A 22,233-nucleotide genomic window follows, 5' to 3' on the forward strand; every position below is an offset into this window, starting at 1 on the left:
CAGACCGGAAATTTGGGAAAACTTTAAGCTGTGCACTCTAAAAATAAAAACAAACAAAAGAACCCAATCTAGTTATTACGCGGGGACAGCTACAACAATTTGTTCACAAGCTCTCCCTTCAAATGAGACTAGACTTAATTAAATCTAGGCATTGGTTCAGATACAGATCAAAGGATGCTGATGTGGTAAACTGATCACATCCAGCTTCTAATTCTCAGGGAATCCTGTTCCTAACTCCAATAAGCTCTTTACTTGCCGTTGGCTTGCCAAGCAGAAAACGATTATAATATCAATGAGGATGACAGTCAGGTGGCCAAGTCTTACAAAAAGTGACCATCTAAACACTTGATGTCCTATTTAAGAATGTGTTGTGTGTATAAAGATATAAAACCATAAGCAAGAGAGAGAGAGACAAAGCCGTCTGAGATCCTAGAAAATGTCTCACGCTGAGAAGTCCTCATCCCGGTTAGGGGCTTACAGAATACAGTATGACGTATGATAGCTGAAAAGACTGGGATGATGGGTGAGTCATTAAACTTAACAATGGTTTAGTTTACAGAGTACGCATAGGCATATAACCACTCCATAATTACCGTCTCTAAATCTCAGGCAAGTACATGTAATTTGACATTGACTTTCATTTAATTGGTCACTACACCTGTAGCTTTTAAGTAACAAAGTCTGACATCTCTCAAGTAGTTATGATCAAATTTGAAAATTTAAGATGACAGGAACTAAAACATTCATTCTGTCATTTCCTGGTACTTACTCTATGGTGACACGATCAGACATTATAATGCAACTATGGAACTAGTTCATAATTATTCCATTTAGACTTTTTAAAGGTGAATTTTGTGCAGGTAAAAGGTGCCAGAACTGGCTGCTGTGAAAGCTGAAGTCCTTCTACCAACAAAACAGGACGAAAGAGACAGTTATAGTGCAGTACTTCCACCCTGAGCTGCACCTTAGGGGTGAGAAAGCAGTTTAGTCTTCATGTTCCTTCAATCCATGGCATCCCTTCTGAAACTGCCAAAAAAGCCTCAGCTGTGTGTGGGATACAACTAGAGATGGTTGGGAAATGTATTTTATTTCCTGCAAAAAATGTCAAAGAAACAAAAATTGTTTATATTTTCAGGTTTTCATTGAAAACCAAAATTTTTTCAGTTGTTGAAAACTGTTTTTTCATTGGCAGTTGTCAATAATCAAAATGGTTGTAGTTCTTTGATGAAAATGGAAACTGTCTCACAAAAACGTCATCCAAAAGGCATTTTTTCATTGAAAAAAATGTTCAGCAAAAATTTTTAGACCAGCTCTAGTGAAAATCTGTCCCCCAACCACTTATCAGACTTTCCTCAATTAATTTTTTTAGCCTCAACATATAACGAAGGCCAAATGTTTACGATTTCCTCAGCTTCTAAGTTTGGGAAATACTGCTATAGCGGTTGCATTGTCTTCTTTCTCTCTCACCCTTTACCCCACTTTACATGGGGCTGCGTGACTACTACAGGTAGCACTGACAAAGGTACACAGCATCAAAAAGCCATATCTTACCGCAACGGTGGGTTTATGGTTTCTTATTGGAGGTATTGATCTAGCAGCAGCAGGTGTCCTGGGACTGCAGCAAGGGGTAGGTGGAGGTGTTGGGGTTAAAGTTCCCATCAAGGATACCTCCGAGGCAGGTCCATATCTAAGATTTCTGCTACTTCGAGAGCGCTGGTAAAGAGAAAACGGTCTTGGAGCCAGTTTCCTTTCAACAGATGCTCTATTTAAAGGATGCACTAGAGCAGCTAACTTCTTTTTGGCTTCTTCCAACTCATTCTTCATATTATTAAATAAAATCATGGATCTTCTCTGCTTGATCAGATTTGCGGTAACTGGCTCGTGGCAGCAGGTTTCGGAAGGTGGATCTAGCAATACTGGAGAAGTCCTTGGTCTAAATTGGTGAACTTGGGAATGCGGAGGCATGGTGCTTTCAACAAATTTGTTGTCCAAAATGTTTTCTTCTTCTTTGTTGCTTTCTTCACCGGTAGTAGAGGAATACTCATCGTCCTCAGAATACTCATTCTCTTCAGAGTACCAGTCCTCACTTTCCATCTCAGATGATGCACCTCTGGGCAGGGGAGGGCCATATTTCAGATCAGCAGCACTTAGACTTACACATCTCCGAACAGAGGTTGTGTGTGTCACACCATCCTTTGCTTTCCCACCAGTTGTCTCCTCGATCTGTGTATTGATGACATTGTTTTCTTTAGGATCAACCAAAAGCAGCCAGCAAGGCGGAGCTGTTGGCACAACATCAGTAGTAACTTCATACCAGGGAGTTTCTTGCCCAGAAGCAGCCTCAATCCAGTAAAGCACCTTTCTTTCTAATGAGAAATCATGCTGTAAAATAGCAGTAAGCAGAATAATTCAGTATTATTTAAAAAACAAACAAACAAACCTCATGTGATGTAAATTAAAAGTCTTTTACGGGTTCAAACCTTCACTCTTACTCACCGGAGTAACACTTACAATAGAACTAGTTGCAAGAGTAAGGGGTGCAGGACTGGTCAGGATGGGCCACATCCTCTGCTGGTGTAAATCAGCAGAGCTCCAGCTCAGGCAAGGGAGTTACGCCAATTTACAGACTGCCCCAGTATCTGTAACCCTGAACGTAGAACTGTATCCGCCGCTCAGAAATAATTACATCCAACTCAAATACATTCACACTGGAACTTCAAGGGTTTTTTTTTAATCTTTGAATAATGCTTAGAAACCAACTAGCTTCCAGAGTTGAGCTCACAATCAAAGGCTTATGCCTTGTTTTAAGTATTTATCACCTATGGTCCTGGGGAAGGGAAACCCAGAACTGTGGACTGAGGGCGTTGGCATGGAAGTAGAAGAGGTACTATTTTCATATACTTGGTTTTAAAATGCAAATATATTTGTGATGCAAGTCTAAAGACCTGATTGAGCAAATAAGTCTTATATCATGCCCTGGAGCTTGCCGGTCTAGAGCTCTTATGGGCTGTCAGACAAAAATACCCCGCAGTCAGGCCACGAGTTCTGTTTTTACTACTTGCATACAATCAGGCCTAGTACTTGCTAGTGCTATGACTGAATATGGACTTAAACCAAATCCCCAGAGCTAAAACACATCAAACTTTGAGGAAAGATTTTAGATCCAATCTTGCAGCTTTTATCAAGTTCATCTGAAAAATAATATTGTTTTTTCCAATGCAAAATATGAAGTTCAGAATTTGAGAGAAGGGGGCAACTGGTATGTCTGTGCAAACACAAACGTGCAAATCAGGAGACTGCACACCTCTCAGTCTGCAATTACCTGTTTCACACATGTTGCATAAGGCACAGATGTGGCAATCTCCTTCAAAAAACTATTCTTAGTATATTTGAGATATTTAAAATAGGGAGCAAAGCAAAGCTGAGCAACAATGAACTAGCATAGAAGCGGATGTAGTTTTTAAAACTTTGCAGCTCCTCCAAGCAAGAGTAAACAGAGTCAATCTCTGTTAGAAAGAGTCCTGCAGGCTTGCCAAGAATAAAGTGCAAAGACTCCACCTATTGGTGAGAACTTGTGGAACACCTTTGAAACCAAAGCAGTTCTTTTTACAGAGGACTCCAACTAAAATCCTATCTATACTATGGTTGAAACTGTGCTAGCAACAACTGTAACCTAGGAAATCTGCACTAGTAGGTTCTGGAAAAACAACAACTGCAATGACAGTGATAAAAAAGTACTACAGCCAGCCAGTGGGGGAAACCCACAGCAGTTTCCTATGACTGACAAAACTGTTTAGCAACCAATGTGTCCATTTAAACACAACGTTCAACTCTCATGTTAACAGGGCCTAGTCTGTCAGAATACACCACACTGCAGCATATGTCCTAGCCAGCGTGGGTAGTTTTGAATGGCCAAAATTCCCTTTCAGGTCCTGTGGCACAGGCCAAAGCAGGGTCTGGGCTTTGCCCTACCAATCTTTGGTCTTGCATGAGACTGCAAAAAGAGGTGTCAGTTTAGTCCAGGAAATAAATATTACAAGGATTTTTTTTTCCTTTTTAGTGGGAAAAAATACTAAGCTACTCTTAATATCATGGATATTAATATTGGGATCAAAATTAACAAAAGCTCTTAGAACAGGGACTAACCTACCATTGTGCACATTAGGATCTCAGTGCAGTCAGGAATATCAAAGTCGGCTAAACTGATTAAGTTGGTGCCTTCAGCAGAGTCATCTTCAAAGCTCTTGGACATTTTAAAAGGGACGTCATCCAGACAGCTCATATTGTCTCTTGATATTTTGCAATCTAACAGAAAACGAGTAAATAAAAAGAAGTCTCAGTAAATTTAATGTGAAACAGTAGGGCAATAGCATTTCACATGCCCGATCCTTAAAAAGACGTGAAAGGTGAGGCAAAGTAGATATAGGTTAATGACCGCAAATAAAAATAATTTAGCTTTTGAACATAGTTTAGAGAGAAGTGAAAAGCACCGTATGCTGCTGATTCTGGTAAAGTAGAAGAGCAGTGTATGCTATGAACAACACTGACAATCTTACGAACTGTATTTGGTGTCAGATACTAGAAATATTGACATAAAGGGCTAAACTTTATTATTAGATGAAGGAAATTGTGATGAACACAGACTAGGGGCTCTGTGGTTAGCCCAAATCTCCAGGGTTCACGTTTTGGATGATAGAAACAGCTGCAGAATCCAAATGTGATTCATATTGAACATGTGAACACAATTACTTCACTTCACTCACAGAGGCCAGACTGTTGATCTTACGCCCTGTAATTCTGCTGCACATGTGGACGTGCCTGTCCTATGACCCACATATGGTCAGTGCTCAACACTGCATTAGTGACATCCTGTTCTTGTGCAGAATCAGATCTGTTCACTCACGCACACCTTACGCTCGCTGAGGAACTGACAACTAAGCTCTTGCCGTGGATGATTAAAGGAGACAGGTTTTTTTTTCCACGTGCCAGTTTGCATTCTGCTGAACAGACTTTCTAGGTTCCACTGCAGTGTACATCTACACATGTCCACAATGTGCCTGGAGCCAGCTACTCTACCTTCTTGGCCCTACATTTCTAACCTCAAGAGAAGTTCTTATGAAGAACTAGCATGCAGTTATTCTTTTATCCTTTTTCCAGAGAAGAGCCTGTAACCGCAACTCATTTGATCATTTGCATATGTGAACTTTCAGTTCGTTAGTTTAAATGGCTTTCCAAATCTTTGACAGCCAACAGTGCTCTCTTCTATCCCCTGATCAAGTGCTCTGTTGTGGTACCCATGGTAAGTGATGATAACTTGAACAGGTGGCATATAGTCCCAGTGTGGCATGGAGTCACCAAAAGTCACCTCGACTCCAGCTTCATTTGCAGCATAATAAAGACTCATTCATTTTCCACTTCCATCTTCCCCCCGCCCATGGCTTGCCCACTTGGGGTTTAAAGAGCAGGTGGAAGGTGACTGCTGAGATGGCACTGGAGCATCTTAAGAGATGCGCACAAATCCAGATGAGATTACTGGAAAGAGGAGAGAATTGCTGACATTACTGTTGTGCACTCACATCTCTCTTTCTCCAGCTATGCCTCATTGGGAGAAACAGCCCCCCTCCCCCCAGCCCCACTTCAGACTCAAATGTATTCCTACGAGTTATTTAAATAAAAAATGCCGAATAATGAGGGTCAGCCCATACAGTTTATTTCTACGTGATTTAATCTCTCTCTCTGCCATATCAGTCATTTTCCTGAGCCCTTCGTTTGGGAGGTTTTGCCCACATTGTTTTGCAGACCCTGCTACTGTGAGGCTGAGATACAACCACACTTATTGTTAGAGGGATGTTGATATTATATTATCTAGATAAACTTTAAAAAGAAATCAAATAATGTTTAGTGTGGGCAAGTTTGTGTGTAGTCGGAACGGCAGGGAGAGAAGGGCGGAATCTGATGAACGGGGATTAGTGGCATGGAAAGTATTCCTACAATCGTGCCAATAGATTTAGGCTATGAATGACTCCGTTTGGTGAAAAATAAAGATTCTGTTGCATAGGTAGATGAAGAATCCCCGTTCCCTAATTTCTTATCTATGATGGGCTGATAGATATTTTCCTTTTGCATAACGTTAACTGGCAAGTCTCGACAGCAAGTTTTCTAACAAGACTTGGAATCTAAAGTCTGAACTTGTTAAAAAAAAAAAAAAAATCCCTGCACAGCAGTTCCTTATAATCTTTCTGAAGAAATAAAAAGTAGCTGGAATCAGGTCAATTTTCACAAAACTGTTCTGCTCATAATTTTTTCAAACAAGAGGGAGGGTATGTTCATTAGTGAGGATAAATATGTCAAAAAAGAAGCAGACTTTATACAAAAAGGACAGAGCACCACCATATATAAAACTATGAACAATGTGGATGTAGCACAGGAGAGGCACCTAATCAACTCCCAGCCAGACTTCCCTTCATTAGGAAATAAATTTAAATACTGCTGTTACTAAAGTATCAACATTCCTATGCACAATTCCTAGGTGCAATTGACCTAATTAACACATTCAGTTTATATTAACATTACAGAAGGGTTGTTATTTGGATTGTTACTACAAAGATTATGTGCATCCAGGGCTGTAGCAGCCAGATGGACAATAACCAGCTTTGCAATGCTGCACATGTATTTTCACTAATACATTTCACGTGCAACAAGTTGGAATCCTACACAGGCATAGACCATCTGCTTCCATACGTAAGAGAGGTTCAGCATAAGCTCCAGCTTGCGTAAGCGTCACAGAAAAACATAGCCAACCTGTATCTGAAAATAAATGATTGTGAAGCATTGCTCTCAGTTACCTGGACTGTATATACTGAAGAGTCCACACGTACGTAGTTAATATTACCTTGCAGACATTGTGTACTGCAGGAAGAGAAGGGTGTTCCTTTAGGGTTAAATCAGTGGTTCTCAAACTGGGGCCGCCGCTTTGTTCAGGGAAAGCCCCTGGCAGGCCGGGCCGGTTTGTTTACCTGCCGGGTCTGCAGGTTTGATCGCGGTTCCCACTGGCTGCGGTTCGCCGCTCCAGGACCATGGGGGCTGTGGGAAGCAGCGGCCAGCAAATCCCTTGTCCCACGCCGCTTCCCGCAGCCCCCATTGGCCTGAAGTGGTGAACCGCGGCCAGTGGGAGCCTCGATCAGTGGGACCTGTGGATGCAACAGGTAAACAAATCGGCCCGGCCCACCAGGGGTTTTCCCTACACAAGCGGCAGCCCGTTTGAGAACCACTGGGTTAAATAATAAACAGAGCCTTTTTCTCAAAATAGGTGCAACTTCCATTATTGTCAATGGTAGTCAGGTATGTATAAGGGAAAAAAGGGCATTTTGTTACCTTTTCCTAAAGCAAGATTTTTAAAAGTCACTTTTATGGATTAAATGAGGAGGGTTAATGCAATCCCTAAAGCCACCGTGAACATAACAATTGGCGTTCTGACATCTGTCTGAAATATTTGCTAAAACATAGGCTTGTTTACACACAAAAGTTAATCCACTTTAACTATACTGGTATAGTTAAAGCAGTACAATCCCCCTAGTATGGATGCAGTCATACCCAAATAAAAGTGCTTTATACCAGTATAGCCATTCCCATATAAAGAGAATAAAATATACTAGAACTGTATCCACAGCAGGAGTTGTACCGGTATAACTATTTTGATTAAAAAAATTCACACACCCCCCGCCAATCAAAATAATTATACTGGTACAAAAATTGTCTGTACATCAGACCTAAGAAGAGGTGACTACTGGAGACACTAGATAATGGTCCATCAGCACAACAACTATTTTCAGAGATCCATAGCTTGGATTATAATGCCAAATGGACCATTATGATATGTTATAAAAATATATAACTGAGGCTTCCACTTTTAAGATCACAGGGAAGCCTGCCTGCCTAAAAAATAAAAGCAGTTACACCAAAACACACTTGTAACAAGGATTCTGAACTCACTCATCCAGTGACATCTTCACATCACTCCTAATCATTGGATCCAGGCTGACAGATTAATACACATCAAGTCAATTAAAAAAAAAAAAGACACTTAGTGCAGGAGTAGACAGAATGTCTTGCTGCCATATAAAACTGAAATTGTATTGCAACCAGACATGGAATTGGACCCAAAGGAGCCATGGAAATTTATATCAACCTTCTTTTGAGCCACAATATTTTTCTAAACCCTACAAGATTAACAGGCGTGTTGTGAGCAAGACACGAGAAGTCATTCTTCTGCTCTACTCTGCGCTGGTTAGGCCTCAACTGGAGTAGTGTCCAGTTCTGGGTACCGCATTTCAAGAAAGATGTGGAGAAATTGGAGAGGGTACAGAGAAGAGCAACAAGAATGATTCAAGGTCTAGAGAACATGACCTACGAAGGAAGGCTGAAAGAATTGGGTTTGTTTAGTTTGGAAAAGAGAAGACAGAGGTGACATGATTGCAGTTTTCAGGTATCTAAAAGGGTGTCATAAGGAGGAGGGAGAAAACTTGTTCACCTTAGCCTCTAAGGATAGAACAAGAAGCAATGGGCTTAAACTGCAGCAAGGGAGGTTTAGGCTGGACATGAGGAAAAACTGTCAGGGTGGTTAAGCACTGGAATAAATTGCCTAGGGAGGTTGTGGAATCTCCATCTCTGGAGATATTTAAGAGTAGGTTAGATAAATGTATCAGGGATGATCTAGACAGTATTTGGTCCTGCCATGAGGGCAGGGGACTGGACTCGATGACCTCTCGAGGTCCCTTCCAGTCCTAGAATCTATGAATCTATAAGATAGCAGGAAAATGCCTGTCTGGACTCAGCTCAGTTCATAGGTTTAATCAGATTAGTGTTTATTTGAAGACAGATTATTTTAGAATCAAATCACAAACTTGCATACAATAGTTACTAAGCTGCACAATATTTTAAGAGTTCCTCTTCAATTAGTCTCTTAAACATCAAAACACGTGTTCATTTCAAAATCAAAATATTTTACAAGGAAAAGTAATAGTAGGCAATGCTGCATATTTACTATATGAACTATATTTAAACTACGTAACTGGAGTATACTTTGCTTTACAGTACATCAACTGGCATTTTAAATTTTATATGTTCCTAGACAAGAGAGAAATATAAAGTTATGCATACCTTAAAAGAAATCATGCAGCTTTTCCCATGAAGTAGAGAAACTTGCAATGTTTTACATACACTGGCTGTTTTATCCACTGCTCAGTTCTTTAAATGCTTGCACATACAGAGTCAGGTGTCTGAGTCACGTTTCTACAGTTTTAGATTATAGCTGCCTAATCAGTTAGCCTGCATCACCATATCCTCTGACACAATAAGGAGCCTAACCACTTATGCTGATCATCCTCTGGTCGCTTGTTAAGTTTTATAAATTAGGGGCGCTGCTGCCACTGTTTTTATAGAACTGACGATTTGTTTTAGAGCAGAGGCTCTCAAAGTGTGGTCTGTGGACCACCAGTGGTCCGCGAACTCCATTCAGATGGTTTGTGGATAGTTCTCTCTAAAGGTACATGCCTGGGCAGCCGCACACAAGAGAATGAAGGGGCACCCACCTAATTAGTGGAGCTGCGCAGGCGTGGCTCCACTAATTAGGTGAGTGGACCCTGGAGAAGACGCATATGTAAGGTGAGGTGGTGGCCTTGGGGGGGATAGGGAGTAGGTGGGAGGGGGCAGTGGGGTGAGAAGAGGGGGTGGGAGGAATTTTAGATGTGCAGGGCTGCAGCGGCCAGAGAAAGAGGCGACTTTCCCCAGCTCCAGAGCTGCAGCTGCTGGGGCCCTCCTTTCCAGCCTCAGCTCTGTGGTGGGGGAGAGACCCCCCTCGCTGCTGCGATGGAGAAGAGAGGACACATCCATCGCACTAGAAAGGTAAGACTACTGATATTAAAATATGAGGTGTCTGCTTTTATTTGTAGAACAAAAAAACATTTTTTTTATATAGCGCTTTTATCCAAAGCGCTTTACAATAGTTAGCTAATGGTATAAACAACATTTGGAAAGATCATTAAGTGGTCTGCAGAGACCCTCCGCAATTTTCAAGTGGTCCATGGAAAAAAAAAAGTTTGAGAACCACTGTTTTAGAGCAAATAAAACTCAGAGTAAAGATGATTTCCTGTACAACCTGAAGCTAAAAAGAGCAGATTTTTCCCCCCTTTTGTAAACCAGAAACCCTGGCATTCCTTTTAATTACTTTATGATGACCTATATCATACGGTGTTTAGAGGTAATACACATGGAAGCAACAATTGCTGCATTTTCTCTGGCAAAAAGAGTCACACAGTCATTTTAACCCTTTCAAGTAAGTAATTCTCAGTGTGCCCATACTGACAGATCTCAGCTCTGGGCACAAGTTTCAGTTGAAAATTATGAACATTTACTTGTAAAGCCACAACACAAATGGTGTTGAATATGCCACTATATTTTAGTCAAGCATATGCTGATTTCCTGATGCAGTTTTAGGGTGAAATGAATTTCATCACACAGTGTCAGAGCAGATACTCAGTTGATGTGTAAGTGAGTTGGAAAGATTAAATCCACTCCCTCGTGTTGGGGCTAAGATGCAGGGTTGCAGCCTATGGGCTGGAATAGCAACTGCAACTCCGAATCACTTGCATCGATCTGCTTGATGGAACTAGAACCAGCATAAACACGGATCCCATTGCATGCCCCCATCACTGTCCTATATATTGGCCTGTACACAAAACAGCTGCAGACTCTTCTGCGGTGCTTAGGGAAAAGAGCTGGGGAGGTTTCCCTATATAGCTACTTTGCCAGCAGCCTTCCCCATACTATGGAGATTAAGTGATGCAAATGCTTGTGCTGGTCCTCTGGACCATGGAAAATTTCACCCTCAGAGAACAGGTATTTTTGACAGTTTCCATTTTTTTTTTTTAAAGTATAAAATGCACTTACAAAATGAGAGTTGTATTTTTGACCAAATTATATTTTACAAATGGTATCTACTTACAAAGAAAGCAAATAGCTAGCAAGAACAATTACAATAAATTAAACTTCAGCTTGTATTACATTTTTGTCCCTAGTAGGCTTGTTTATCAAGCTATATAGTCACATGGCTAGTCTACCTTTTTGAGCATAACAATTTGGGAGATGATATTCCAATTTTAGCACTCTTCAGATCAAAATGCCAAAACCTGCTACTTCCATCAAGCATTTAAAAAATCTAAACCCCGGTTTGCATTTTACGGGTTTTGTTCAACTTGTAACTGCTAATTTCTACTAACAAAGTACGGAAAGAGACTGGTAGTTATGCTTGATGTATTACTAAATATGAGAAAAAAGGTCTTGCTTACTAGTGATTTTTTTTTGTTTTGATGTTTTCATAACCTTGATTCCTGTTCATAAAATTAAATCAGAAAAAACATTTTAATATGAAAAACAGAAGAAACATCAAACTGAGAAAATTAGATTTACACTCTTTTAGTCCTTTTACATTCAAGACTGAGTCGATATTTCAATACTGTAATTAAAAGATAGTTACAGAAACATTCGTAGAAATATACCAAAGAATTAATATAAAGTGTCACAAACCCATAAAAGCAAGGAAATTCAGAATAAATACTGACGGCCACTCTTAGCTCACATCCTCCGTGCCTAGATATTGCAAACTCCTCTAAGTGTTAACAGTTTTCCGTACAATGGAGGAAATTCTCCACTCACTTTAGATTTAATGGGAGTTGTGAATGCATTTAAATGAAAATATAATCCTCAATCTGTTGCAACACCTAGGAATTACACAATGATTTAAAGATGGTGTGGCATAATTTATGAATTCTCTTTATGGTGTTTATTAATAAAGAACTTCAATAGTGTTTGCGGTTCATTTTCTTAAATTAAAATTCCCACTGACTCTACTGTATGTAGTCTTGACCAGATAAAGAAATCATCTAAATTAAACTATTACTTTTACTGTATTTAAAAAAAAATAAAAAAAATCACAGCATTGCTGATGGTACAATTATGGATTGCCAAGATACTTCTATTAGCACCACACCCAAATACAATGTAAATGGAACAGGTATTACATGAATATTAAGCTCTAATGTCTAGTCTATAGGAGATTTAGCACATACAAAATTTCAGGTTTTTATAAGCAAAGTGTCTCTTGGACACAGTGCAATATGTGACTATCCTGAGGGGAAAAAATCTTTTCATTCTTATAACAAAACTGAAAACACTAAGCCCTTCATTAAGAAAAAATAACTGATTTTGAACAGGAGACAATAAAAGATCTAGATTTTTAAAGGTGCATGCATTACTGCATTTATAATGCCCCAAAACTGGCTACTAATCTGCCTGAAAGAAAGAAAGGCCATCTGCGGAGCTCGCGCTTTTTATTTAGAAAAAGAATCTTAAATTTATGAGCTATGTTTGATGCATAATGGCTAAACAGCATATCAATATAAGTAATATTTAGCATTTTAAACTCACTATACATTAATCCTTGTGAGGTAGGAAATTATTCCTATTTTGCAGTTTGCTTAAATAGACAAAAAGAGTGTATTGACTACCAAGGCCACAAAACAAGCCAGTCGTAGAGTCAAGATTAGAACTCAGGTTGACCACAGTGACTCTTAGAAATGTCTATACTTATATAATTATGTGGTGTTGGCTGTTTTGTTTGCTTGTTTTGTGTTTTAAAAAGAGATCTTGAACTTTAGGGTCAAATGTTAGATCGAGATTCACTGACTTTGATACTACTTTTGGAATAGGAATTTGTTTCAACATTAGTTTTCTATGGAAATTCACCTCTTTTGGCAACAGTCATTCACTATCTCTACAACCAGAAGAGGGAAGAAAGAGATGACTGCTGAACTCAAAGCTTACATGCTAGAGATGTCCAACGTGAGCATTTTGATTGCACACACATGCTCTGCAAAGGTATCAGCCCACTTACAATGCACTCAAATTGTAAACAAATTTCCTCAAATCCAAAGACTTGTTAAATAAAGGCCCATAACGGAACTGTAACTCTACAGCACCACAACGTTAGTAACAAACATGGCTTACACCATCTTTTACACTTGGATATTTATCTGTTGATCCAGGAGGTTGAAAACATTTTTCCCTTATCGCTTTTCTACAGGAAATTCCAATTCCAGTATCTTGCCACATGCTTTACAATTTAAAAAAATGAAGTGGGAAAAATATACATATATATACACATGCACATATTTACAGTATATTTATTTTTTCCCTAAGGACCTACCACTTCAGACTGACTTATTAAATTATCTAACAGCAGTGGCCCAGGTGTCACTGGTAGGGAGAGTCGGAAGGACCCATCCTGGAGGGATGCAGCTTCCTTCAGGATGATCAGCTGGTACCAGGTACTGATCCCATTCATGCCTTTAATAGAAAAAAAGATTTATATAGGCATTTGTTCTGTTCCCGTGATAAGCTATCTCACACGCCTTAATAAAATACATTCACATCGGTGTTATTTTTTCATATTGTTTGATATACAAACTCATTATAAAATGCACTTCTGAATTACATTCTTCAAAGCAAAAACTTGAAGATATTTCATGTTGGTTTAAAAATGTGAGCATGAGTGAGCATGCAAATTTCTAGCAATTATATATGGAGATTCATTACACTTTATGCTGAAGTCTACAACATATTTAAAGAGTCAAAAGCATAATGTTCCTGAATTAGCTTTTACAAATGACATCTATATAATTTTTTTTTTAAATCATGCACTTTACCCTAGTAAGTGTGCTGCCTTCATTTTAAAGGTTCTACCATTTTGTCTCTGTTGTACATAGTTATACAGTAAGTTAGGATCAGGAGGAGAACATGGACCCTTCATTTCTAGACTGGTTTGATGGCAACTCGGATATTGCTAATCTATGAACTTTATAAAATGTAAAGTTTGTAAAACTTAATTTTAAAACTTTCTATGAGAAGGTGAGCATGCTCCCATGTAAAAGCAAGTCACGTGCTCCAGGAAGATTCACGAGGTTTTTTTGTGTGCAGAGGGCAGCAATAGTGTTGACTTGAAAATGAGTTTTTTAGAGACCACGAGTGCATTGCTGTGATTATATGTTATGATTGTAGTGGGCTAGTGCTTTGAAATTAATATTGTGTTGGGTGTGAAAGTTGCCTTAATTTATTATTTGCTTGCTTTTTAATGTTCAGGTTGTTGTGAGGAAATATATTTCAGCAACTATAACTATGTTAATGCAGATTTTTGGGTGGGAATACATTTATATTAGCTGAAAGCTGAGTTAGGCAAATAGAGCTGCCAATTTTACAATCAAAGAGGTCTAATGAGAATTCATGGTATAAACCTGATATTCTGGAGGTCAATGAAACAACAGATGTTCTAATTTTATCTTCACAAATCTCTGTGTGACAGACCACCACCTCACTACCATTAATAAACTAAAGGTATTTGCTCTTACCTTATCTGGATGAGGGCTGGAACAGAATGCTCAGCTTGTAAATAATATTGTCTAAAGGGTTGCAGTAGATGATTAAGGGGAAACTCATCTGTTAAAACACATACATAAGAAAACCGTTAAACAAGATATGACCTTCAGTATTAAAAAGGTGCCATATCTCACTTGCCACTCCGTGATTATTGTTTAAAGTTATCTGCCAATTAATATATTTGTTACAAAAAGTATTATGGGATTTCTGATGACTACAAGTGGTTAGGATTTTCTACACTCATACAAAAGACAATACCTCCACTAGCAAACTCCCTCCCTGGGAACACACTGGTATTGGGGGCACACTAAAAGGAATAATGACACCCACTGAATCCCCAATACTAACGCATCACCATGTTGTGGGACATCTTCCGTTTAAATACCAAGTTCAGCCTAATCCTGCTTGGCTTGTAAAAGTTTGGTGAAATCATAGTTTGTGATACCGTGACTACCCAGCCTCTTACATAAAGTAATTTTCCAATTCTTACCACACTCTATAAATATGATAATGAAAGGGCATGAATGAACTTGTGTATCTTGTCTCCTACTTTTCATAGTGTAAATTCAGCACATATCAGCTTTTCCAAGCAAAGTTGTGCTTGCATTTTAACCTTACTTGTTTAAAACAAAACAAACAAACAAAAAAACCAACCCTCCCCAATACTGAACTAAAATATGCAGAAATTTACCTGGATCCCCAAATAACTTGGAATCAATATCACGTTTTTGCTGTAGAAGCTTTTCCCTTTCTTTCTTCTGTTTCTTTTCCATTTCTCTTTTTCTCTCTTCCTCCTGTTCTCCTTCTAACATAACTCTTAATGCTCTCTCTTCAGCTTCATACAGTTCAGTGCGTTTTCTGATCAGTGTCCTCAGCCTCTCTATGTGATGTTCAAAGTCTTCATCTGCTGAGGGTGGAGGACAAACACCTACAGAGACGGTGAATTAAGTTATAATTTTCAATCACAGAAATGGTATTAATTTCAGTTTCATACTGAGAATGGAGTTTGTAGAAGTTCCAGTGAACTTATATCTCAGTCACCCATTTCCCTCCTGACTATCCTCAATAAAATGATGTGGGTCAAGAAGGAGTTTGGAAAGAAAAGTGCGTAACTGTAGTATTCTGCATGCTATACAACAATGTTTCGGAGATACTATCCTATAAGAATGGTATTTAAGGTAACTAGTAAAAAATAACATTTGCTCAGACAGTATCCTCCAAATCCTCACTAGCCAGGTACTCTATGCATGAAGATTATTATTTATGTACAAAATGTTCCTGATAGCCTGGTTATTGGGTACACTCAGCACATACTGCTTACATAAATATAACCTATGGTTGTTAATAATACCATCTAATAAGAATTATTAATTATTATTACAGTGAAAGTTTTATTATCTGGCATGTTGGCAGAATGGGGAGTGCAGGTATGTCAAAAATTCTGGTTAACTAAGAGAGAGGGAGTTTGGGTGTGGGAGGGGGCTCGGGGCAGGGGCGCAGGAAGGATTTTGGTGTACCAGATCTGGGCGGCGCTCACCTCAGGTGGCTCCTTGGAAGTGGCAACATGTCCCTGCTGCTCCTAGGCGGAGGTGTGGTCACTCCCGGCCAGGCGGCTCTGTGCACTGCCCCTGCCTGCAGACACCCCAGAACTCCTCCCGCACCCCAACCCCGAGCCTCCTCCCGCATCCAAACTCCCTACCGGAGCCCGCACCCACTCCTGAAATGCTGGTTTATAGAGCTTTCCAGATGGTAAAATGCCAGATAACACAGCTTTTACTGTATTAACAAGTCATTAAGAAAGTCTCACCAACTGAACCTGTTAAATAAAGCATTTGGAATAATGCAGGAAACCTATTAAAGTTACTAATTCTGCAGAGTCAGGAACAAGTAAAGAGACACTGGTGCAACTGGAGAAGTCCTTATCAAAATACCTTTGGAAAACCCACTAAAGGCCTGATCCTGGGACTTGCTGAATCAGCCCTCCAAGAGCTTATTGTTCTCAAGAAATATCTATTCTGTTGAAACATCCTGAGAATAGAACATAGTTTTATCCAAACAGTAAAGTACCATTAGAGGAAATAAAAAGACCCCAAACCAAAAACACCTTGCAACCCAAGGCCCTAAACCTACACTCACGCACATGCTTAGCTTTACTAGAGTGAGAAGTCCCACTGATTTGTGATTTCAATTAAAATCCATGGGATTACTCACAGCAGTAAAGTTAAGCATAAAATTGCCTTATGGGGACCTCTGCAAATAAATCCTCCAAGTGACCACTTGGGTATTGTCTACACTGCAATTAAAAACCCACGGCAGGCCCATGCCACCTGTCTCAGGCTCGGGGGCCTTGGGCTGGAGCCTAGGCTCTAGGACCATGTGAGGTGAAACAGTCCCAGTGCTCGGACACCATAATTAAACAACCCCACAGCCCACCAGCTGCAGGTTTTAATTGCAGTGCAGACATACCCTTTATTTACAAAGTGAGGGCACCAATTCATCTTATAGACTGTTTGAACTGTCCATAAACTTACACAAATTTTAGAGCGTGGAAGGCACCATTATCATATCCCATTTTTAGCAGACAGTTTGTATTACACAGATAATTACACAGGGCAAGCTTTTGCCAGCATTACTCATGTTGAGTAAGCCTTTAATCCATAACCATGAAATAGGGGTAATCACGAAGGGGCTACCTGATGCAAGAATGGAAAATTCTCAATATTATGGAATTTCGTAAAATTAAAATATTTGCTAGACATATTTGAATCCCTATATAATATTGGTCTAAAAATGTTTTATTTCTTGAATTTCTGCTAGGATCACAAAGTGCCAATAATTCACCTTTTCTTCCTGCTGCCTCTTTTCTCAGTTTTCGAAGCTTTTCTAAAGCACGCAGGATGTCCACCATTCTCTTTGTGTCTGCCTGTTTTTTCCTTACTTCAGATAAGACACTGTCTGCTGCGGCTTTAAGTTCACGTTCCTGTGAACAGAAAAACGTACAGAGAAAACATGAAATAACATATGTGGGCAAAAATTAAAAAGAAAATTCAAATAGGATAAACGGAAAAATAAGTGAAATCCAAAACAATATTCCAGTGATGGAGATGAAGTCAGTCAGTCACCCGTCTACTGTGTCATTTTTAATGGTAAGAAATAAAACATGGCAAAGAAGCCTAAAAAATTGGAGAGTAGCAGAGTAACACCAAAACGGTGTCAATTATCAGAGGGGTAGCCGTGTTAGTCTGTATCTGTAAAAAGCAACAGAGTCCTGTGACACCTTATAAACTAACATCTGATAGTCTATAAGGTGTCACAGGACAATTTGTTGCTTTTTACCAAAACAGTGGTATCAGAGGCTGGTGAATTCATAAGCCTTAATAAATTCTGTCCACAGATCAAAATGACAGATGTATGTATATTAAACAAAACTGGGATCCAGATCCTGGGGTAGGATGCACTATGGGGTAATCAATTATTTTTGGTCAAGATCCAAATGTCTTGGCGAACAAACTCCAGATTCCAAAGAAAATAGCATCAAAATAACAACAATAACGATAATAAGTAAATAAAAAAAATGTCCTGGTCCGTTCAAAAGCATTGGGTGGTCTGGATTTGGTACCCAGGGTTGATGTCCTAGTTTGTAAGTAGACAGCACTAGGTTAAACGTGTAGGGTCAGATCTTGGAACTTGCACTGCATGCTTTGTACCATTCTAGTAACACAAAACAACTGTATAGTGAGTGGATCTGGTATCCTGACTAAGTAACTCCTGGGTGGCATAGAGCTGATATTGTGGCTCTTATGCCACCACCCTTCAGGCCCTAATGCAGGATAAATCTTTTGCTTTAAAAAAAAAAAAATCTAAAATGGAGAGCTAAAAAAAAAGGGACACACTTCTCCAAAGTGCTTACGGTGAGAATTATGCTATGGAAATTAATGGAGCTTTCAGTGGGTCAACAACAGTATTGCCAAGTGTTCAAAAAAATCATGACATTAAAAAAATAATTCACTCTAGGTTCTTCTTTGCCTTCTGGTTTCTGAAGCCTGATATATACTTAAAATTTAGCCTTACCCAGATGCATCGCTCAGGGGGGTGAAAAATTCACATCCCTGCATGCTAGTTAAACCAACCTAACCCCTAGTGTAGACATGGCTCGGTAAATGAGAGAATTCTTCTGCCAACCTAGCTACCGCCACTCAGAGAGGTGATTAACTACAACGATGGGAAAACCCTTTCCATTGCTGTAGGAAGCATCTACAGTATGGCACAGTATGCCATAGCTGTGCTGCTGTAGTGCAGACATGGCCTGAGCATCTAGAGGATGATCGGGTCACATTCTCAAGCTTTCCTCTGCAAGCACAAGGACTAGAAATGTACTTTAAAAAAAAGAAAAAGAAAAAAATGAAAAGCAATGATTTTCACATAATCCCTTGACACAAGGAAGAGGGGCTTTAAGAATGTTATTAAATTTCACAAGGCTTCCAAAAAAAATAATAAATGAGAATTATAATAATTCCTCACACTTCTTGGAACTTTCATTAGAGGAGGACAAAGCATGTAAGCATACCAGCCTTACAAACATGCCAGTGAGGCAGCTAAGGGATACACCAAGGATCAGTGCACTCTCCAATTTAATATAGCTACAATGGAACGCAGCAGCCACTTGGCACATGGCAACACATTAATTTAGGACTAGAAAGGAAGAACTGTGTCCAGGTGAAACTGCAGGGAAAATTTTATGTAGACTGAATGCAATCAGCCATATCAGGATTTGGCCAGAGCAGCACAGTCAACACCCCCAATGGATCTTTAAGGACCACCAACAGTCAGGACCACCTCAAAAGCACAACACACCCATAGGTGCTTGAAGTCGGGGTGCCACCCAGCCGGAGCCTGCACCCCCAACCCCCTGCTCCAGCCCTGAGTCCCCTCCCAGAGCCAGCACTTCATACCCCCTCCCGCACCCCAAAACCCTACCCCAGCCCCCAAACTCCCTCCCAGAGCCTGCACCCCACCCCCTACCCCTGCTCCAGCCCCCCTCCCAGAGCCAGCACTTCATACCCCCTCCCCCCCCCCCAAAAAAACCCCCCAGCCCCCTCCTGCACCCAAACTCCCTCCCAGGACTGCAACCCCTCCTCCCTCCTCCTCCTCCCAGCACCAGCACATACTCCCCTCCCACCCCCAAAACCCTACCCCAGCCCCCTCCTGCACCCCACCCCCTACCCCAGCCCGGTGAAGGGGAGGGAGGGGAGGGGCGGGACCTCAGGGAAGGGGCAGGCAAAGGGGCGAGACTGGTTGGGTTTGTGAGATGGACAGTTCATAGGTTTAAAGGGTTTATAGGTTGGCTCAACGGCTCTCAGCACGGCCACCCCCCCCCCGCAGTGGTACAGCATCGACTGGGGGGGCCTGTTCCGCGCCACAGCTTCGCCCCTCGGGGCTCCCCCCGTGCTAAGGGACGGGGCTCAGTACCCGGTTCTTCTCCTCCACCTCCTGGACGCACTTGGCTCGCCACCGGTCGATCCTGGCCTCCCTTTCCGCCGCCCTGGCCGCCTCCTCCTCCCGCGCCGCCTCGGCCTCCTGCTTCCTCTTGCGGAGGCGCAGCCGCCTCTTCCTCGCCTTCTCCGCCTTGCGCCGCAGCTCGCCCAGGTAGCCGGGCTCCCGCAGGGGCCGCAGCTGCTCCCGCAGCTCGCTCAGCAGGGCGCGGGCCTGGCCGAGGGCCTGGGCCCAGCCCGCCTCGTCCCCGGCGGCCTCCTGCTGCCGCATGGCGCGACACAGGCCCGCCAGCTGGGCCACCGGCCGCAGGGCCCCCGCCGCCAGCTGCCGGGTCTGGCCGGGGCTCGGGGCGCCCGGCGGCGGGGGGAAGCCGCGGGGCCGGGGCCGCCTCTGGGCCAGGAACTGGGCCAGCCAGAGCTCATCGCGCTGCCGCAGGGCGGCCTCCTCCCCGCCCTCGGCCGCCTCCCGCGGCTCGGCGCTGCCCTCGCCCCACGGCGGCGGCGGCGGGCCCGGCTGCCAGGGCGGGTACAGCAGCCGCGGGGCCGCCTCGCGGCCGAGGGGCGCCGGGCCGCAGCCTCCCCCGGGGGCGGGGAAGTAGGGGCCGCCCGCGGGGAGCGGCAGGGGGTGGCCCGGGGGCCGCTCGGGCGGCAGGAAGGGGGGCGGCGGCGGCGGCTGGGCTCCCGGGAAGGGGCCGCCGGCGGGGGAAGGCGCGAACAGCCCCCCCGGGGGCGGGAAGCCGCGGTACTGGGGGGGCGGCGGCGGCCCCGCAAAGCGGGCGGCGAAGGGCAGCGGCGGCTGAGACATGAGGGGCCCGGCTGGCCCTGAGCCGCAGCCAGCGGCGCTACCGCTTCCGGCAGCGCACAGCGCCCCCTGGCGGCGGGGAGGAGCCAGCACTGGGGGGGGCGTTAGGTGCAGGGTTATGAATATGTATATTTGGGCGACGGGGCCCCGCCTATGAATATTGATGAAGGAGGGATCTGAGGGGAAAGGCGCGAGGCGCTATGCCGGTGGAGGAAGGAGAAGGGTCTGGGCAGGGGCTGTGACTGTCTATACATGGGGCTGGCGGGGAGGGGTTTCTAAAAGGCCGATGAAGGTGGATCGGTCCCACTCCCTCTTTCCCCTCTGCTCCCTTCCGCCGCTGACAGCAGAAAGCAGCTGCCACCACAAAGTCATTTCTAAACCCAGGGCCCAGCCTTTCCTCAGGCCCCTCTGCTGCTGCAGCGCGCTGGAAGGGGTCCCACACTGCAGCGAGCGCAGCACCGAATGGGCACCAGCCGCCCCTCACCCAAAGACACTAGAGCTGGTGTTTAACAGCACCTGCTACAGGCTGCCTTTGGCCCATCCACATCAACAGCCTCTACCTTCCTCACGGCTAGAGCCGGTCCTGATATAGGCTGGGAGGTTAGTAGGAGAGTTGAGCAACCGAACCCCTACATTGCTCCGAGAGATCTGCTACATCACACCAATAGGGAGTCGACTGAAATCACAACAGAGTTTTCTTGTCACCCTTCTACCCCTAACGTTGGCCAGAGGGATAGCTCAGTGGTTTGAGCATTGGCCTGCTAAACCCAGGGTACGGCAGTTCAATCCTCGAGGGGGCCACTTAGGGATCTGGGGCAAAATCAGTACGTGGTCCTGCTAGTGAAGGCAGCGGGCTGGACTTGACTCAAAGTCCCTTCCAGTCCTAGGAAATAGGATATCACTCGCACAGATAAGGGGTCAGTTACTGAAAACAAGAGCAGAGAATGATCCTGTAACCTGTGCACTCTGGCTCCTACCAGTGAAGCACCTACCTACCACCTCACACAATGAGCCCTGGAGTATAGGTACCCTACCAAATTCTCTGCCATGAAAAACATGTCATGGCCCATGAAATCAGACCTCCCCTAAGAAATCTAGCTACTGGAAGGGAAGGGGTATGATCATGTCCCTGGCTCCAGCTGCTAGTCTGCCAGGCTGGGGCAGTACAGGACTTACTCTTCCCCTGCACAGCCATGCTCATGGGCACATCAGAGCCACCTTCCTGAACCTACCCCACCTGCAGGAAACTCTGGGGCTAAACAGCAGCCTTGGAGCGTCTTGCAGCTGCAGGAGGTTGCCAGAGGTGGGTCTGATCTCCCCCAGAGAACCCCAGTGCAGGTAAAAAGCAAGTTCAGCAGCTGGTTTCTAGAATTTCCTCTCACACATTTGTGTCCCTGGAGGTAAATAGTCAAGTTTGTAATGAAATTTCAGATGTAAACAGCTGAAAACATG

At 42.9% G+C, this 22,233-nt stretch overlaps 1 protein-coding gene across 5 annotated transcripts in view; it reads right to left on the reverse strand.

Moving 5' to 3' along the window:
- PDCD7 (programmed cell death 7) overlaps positions 1–20,265 on the reverse strand; it is a 47,609-nt gene extending 27,344 nt beyond the window's left edge. For 4 of the 5 annotated variants that reach the window (XR_005585203.1, XR_005585202.1, XM_039490134.1 and 1 more), the window contains exons 1-3: positions 13,262–13,400; positions 4,151–4,305; positions 1,552–2,382 (exon numbers count right to left, since the gene is read on the reverse strand). Coding sequence is in view for 3 of the 5 variants with exons in the window: in XM_039490134.1 (XP_039346068.1) it covers positions 1,552–2,382; positions 4,151–4,282 (963 nt within the window). In the remaining 2 variants the exon portion in view is untranslated. Of the gene's footprint in view, positions 1–1,551; positions 2,383–4,150; positions 4,306–13,261; positions 13,402–14,459; positions 14,548–15,178; positions 15,416–17,328; positions 17,468–19,956 lie in introns of those variants that run through there. The other variant, XM_039490136.1, reaches the window with a different exon arrangement.
- Positions 20,266–22,233: the final 1,968 nt, after the last annotated feature.

Source organism: Mauremys reevesii, linkage group 10 (genome assembly GCF_016161935.1).
Source record: "Mauremys reevesii isolate NIE-2019 linkage group 10, ASM1616193v1, whole genome shotgun sequence".
Classification (NCBI taxonomy): domain Eukaryota; kingdom Metazoa; phylum Chordata; order Testudines; family Geoemydidae; genus Mauremys; species Mauremys reevesii.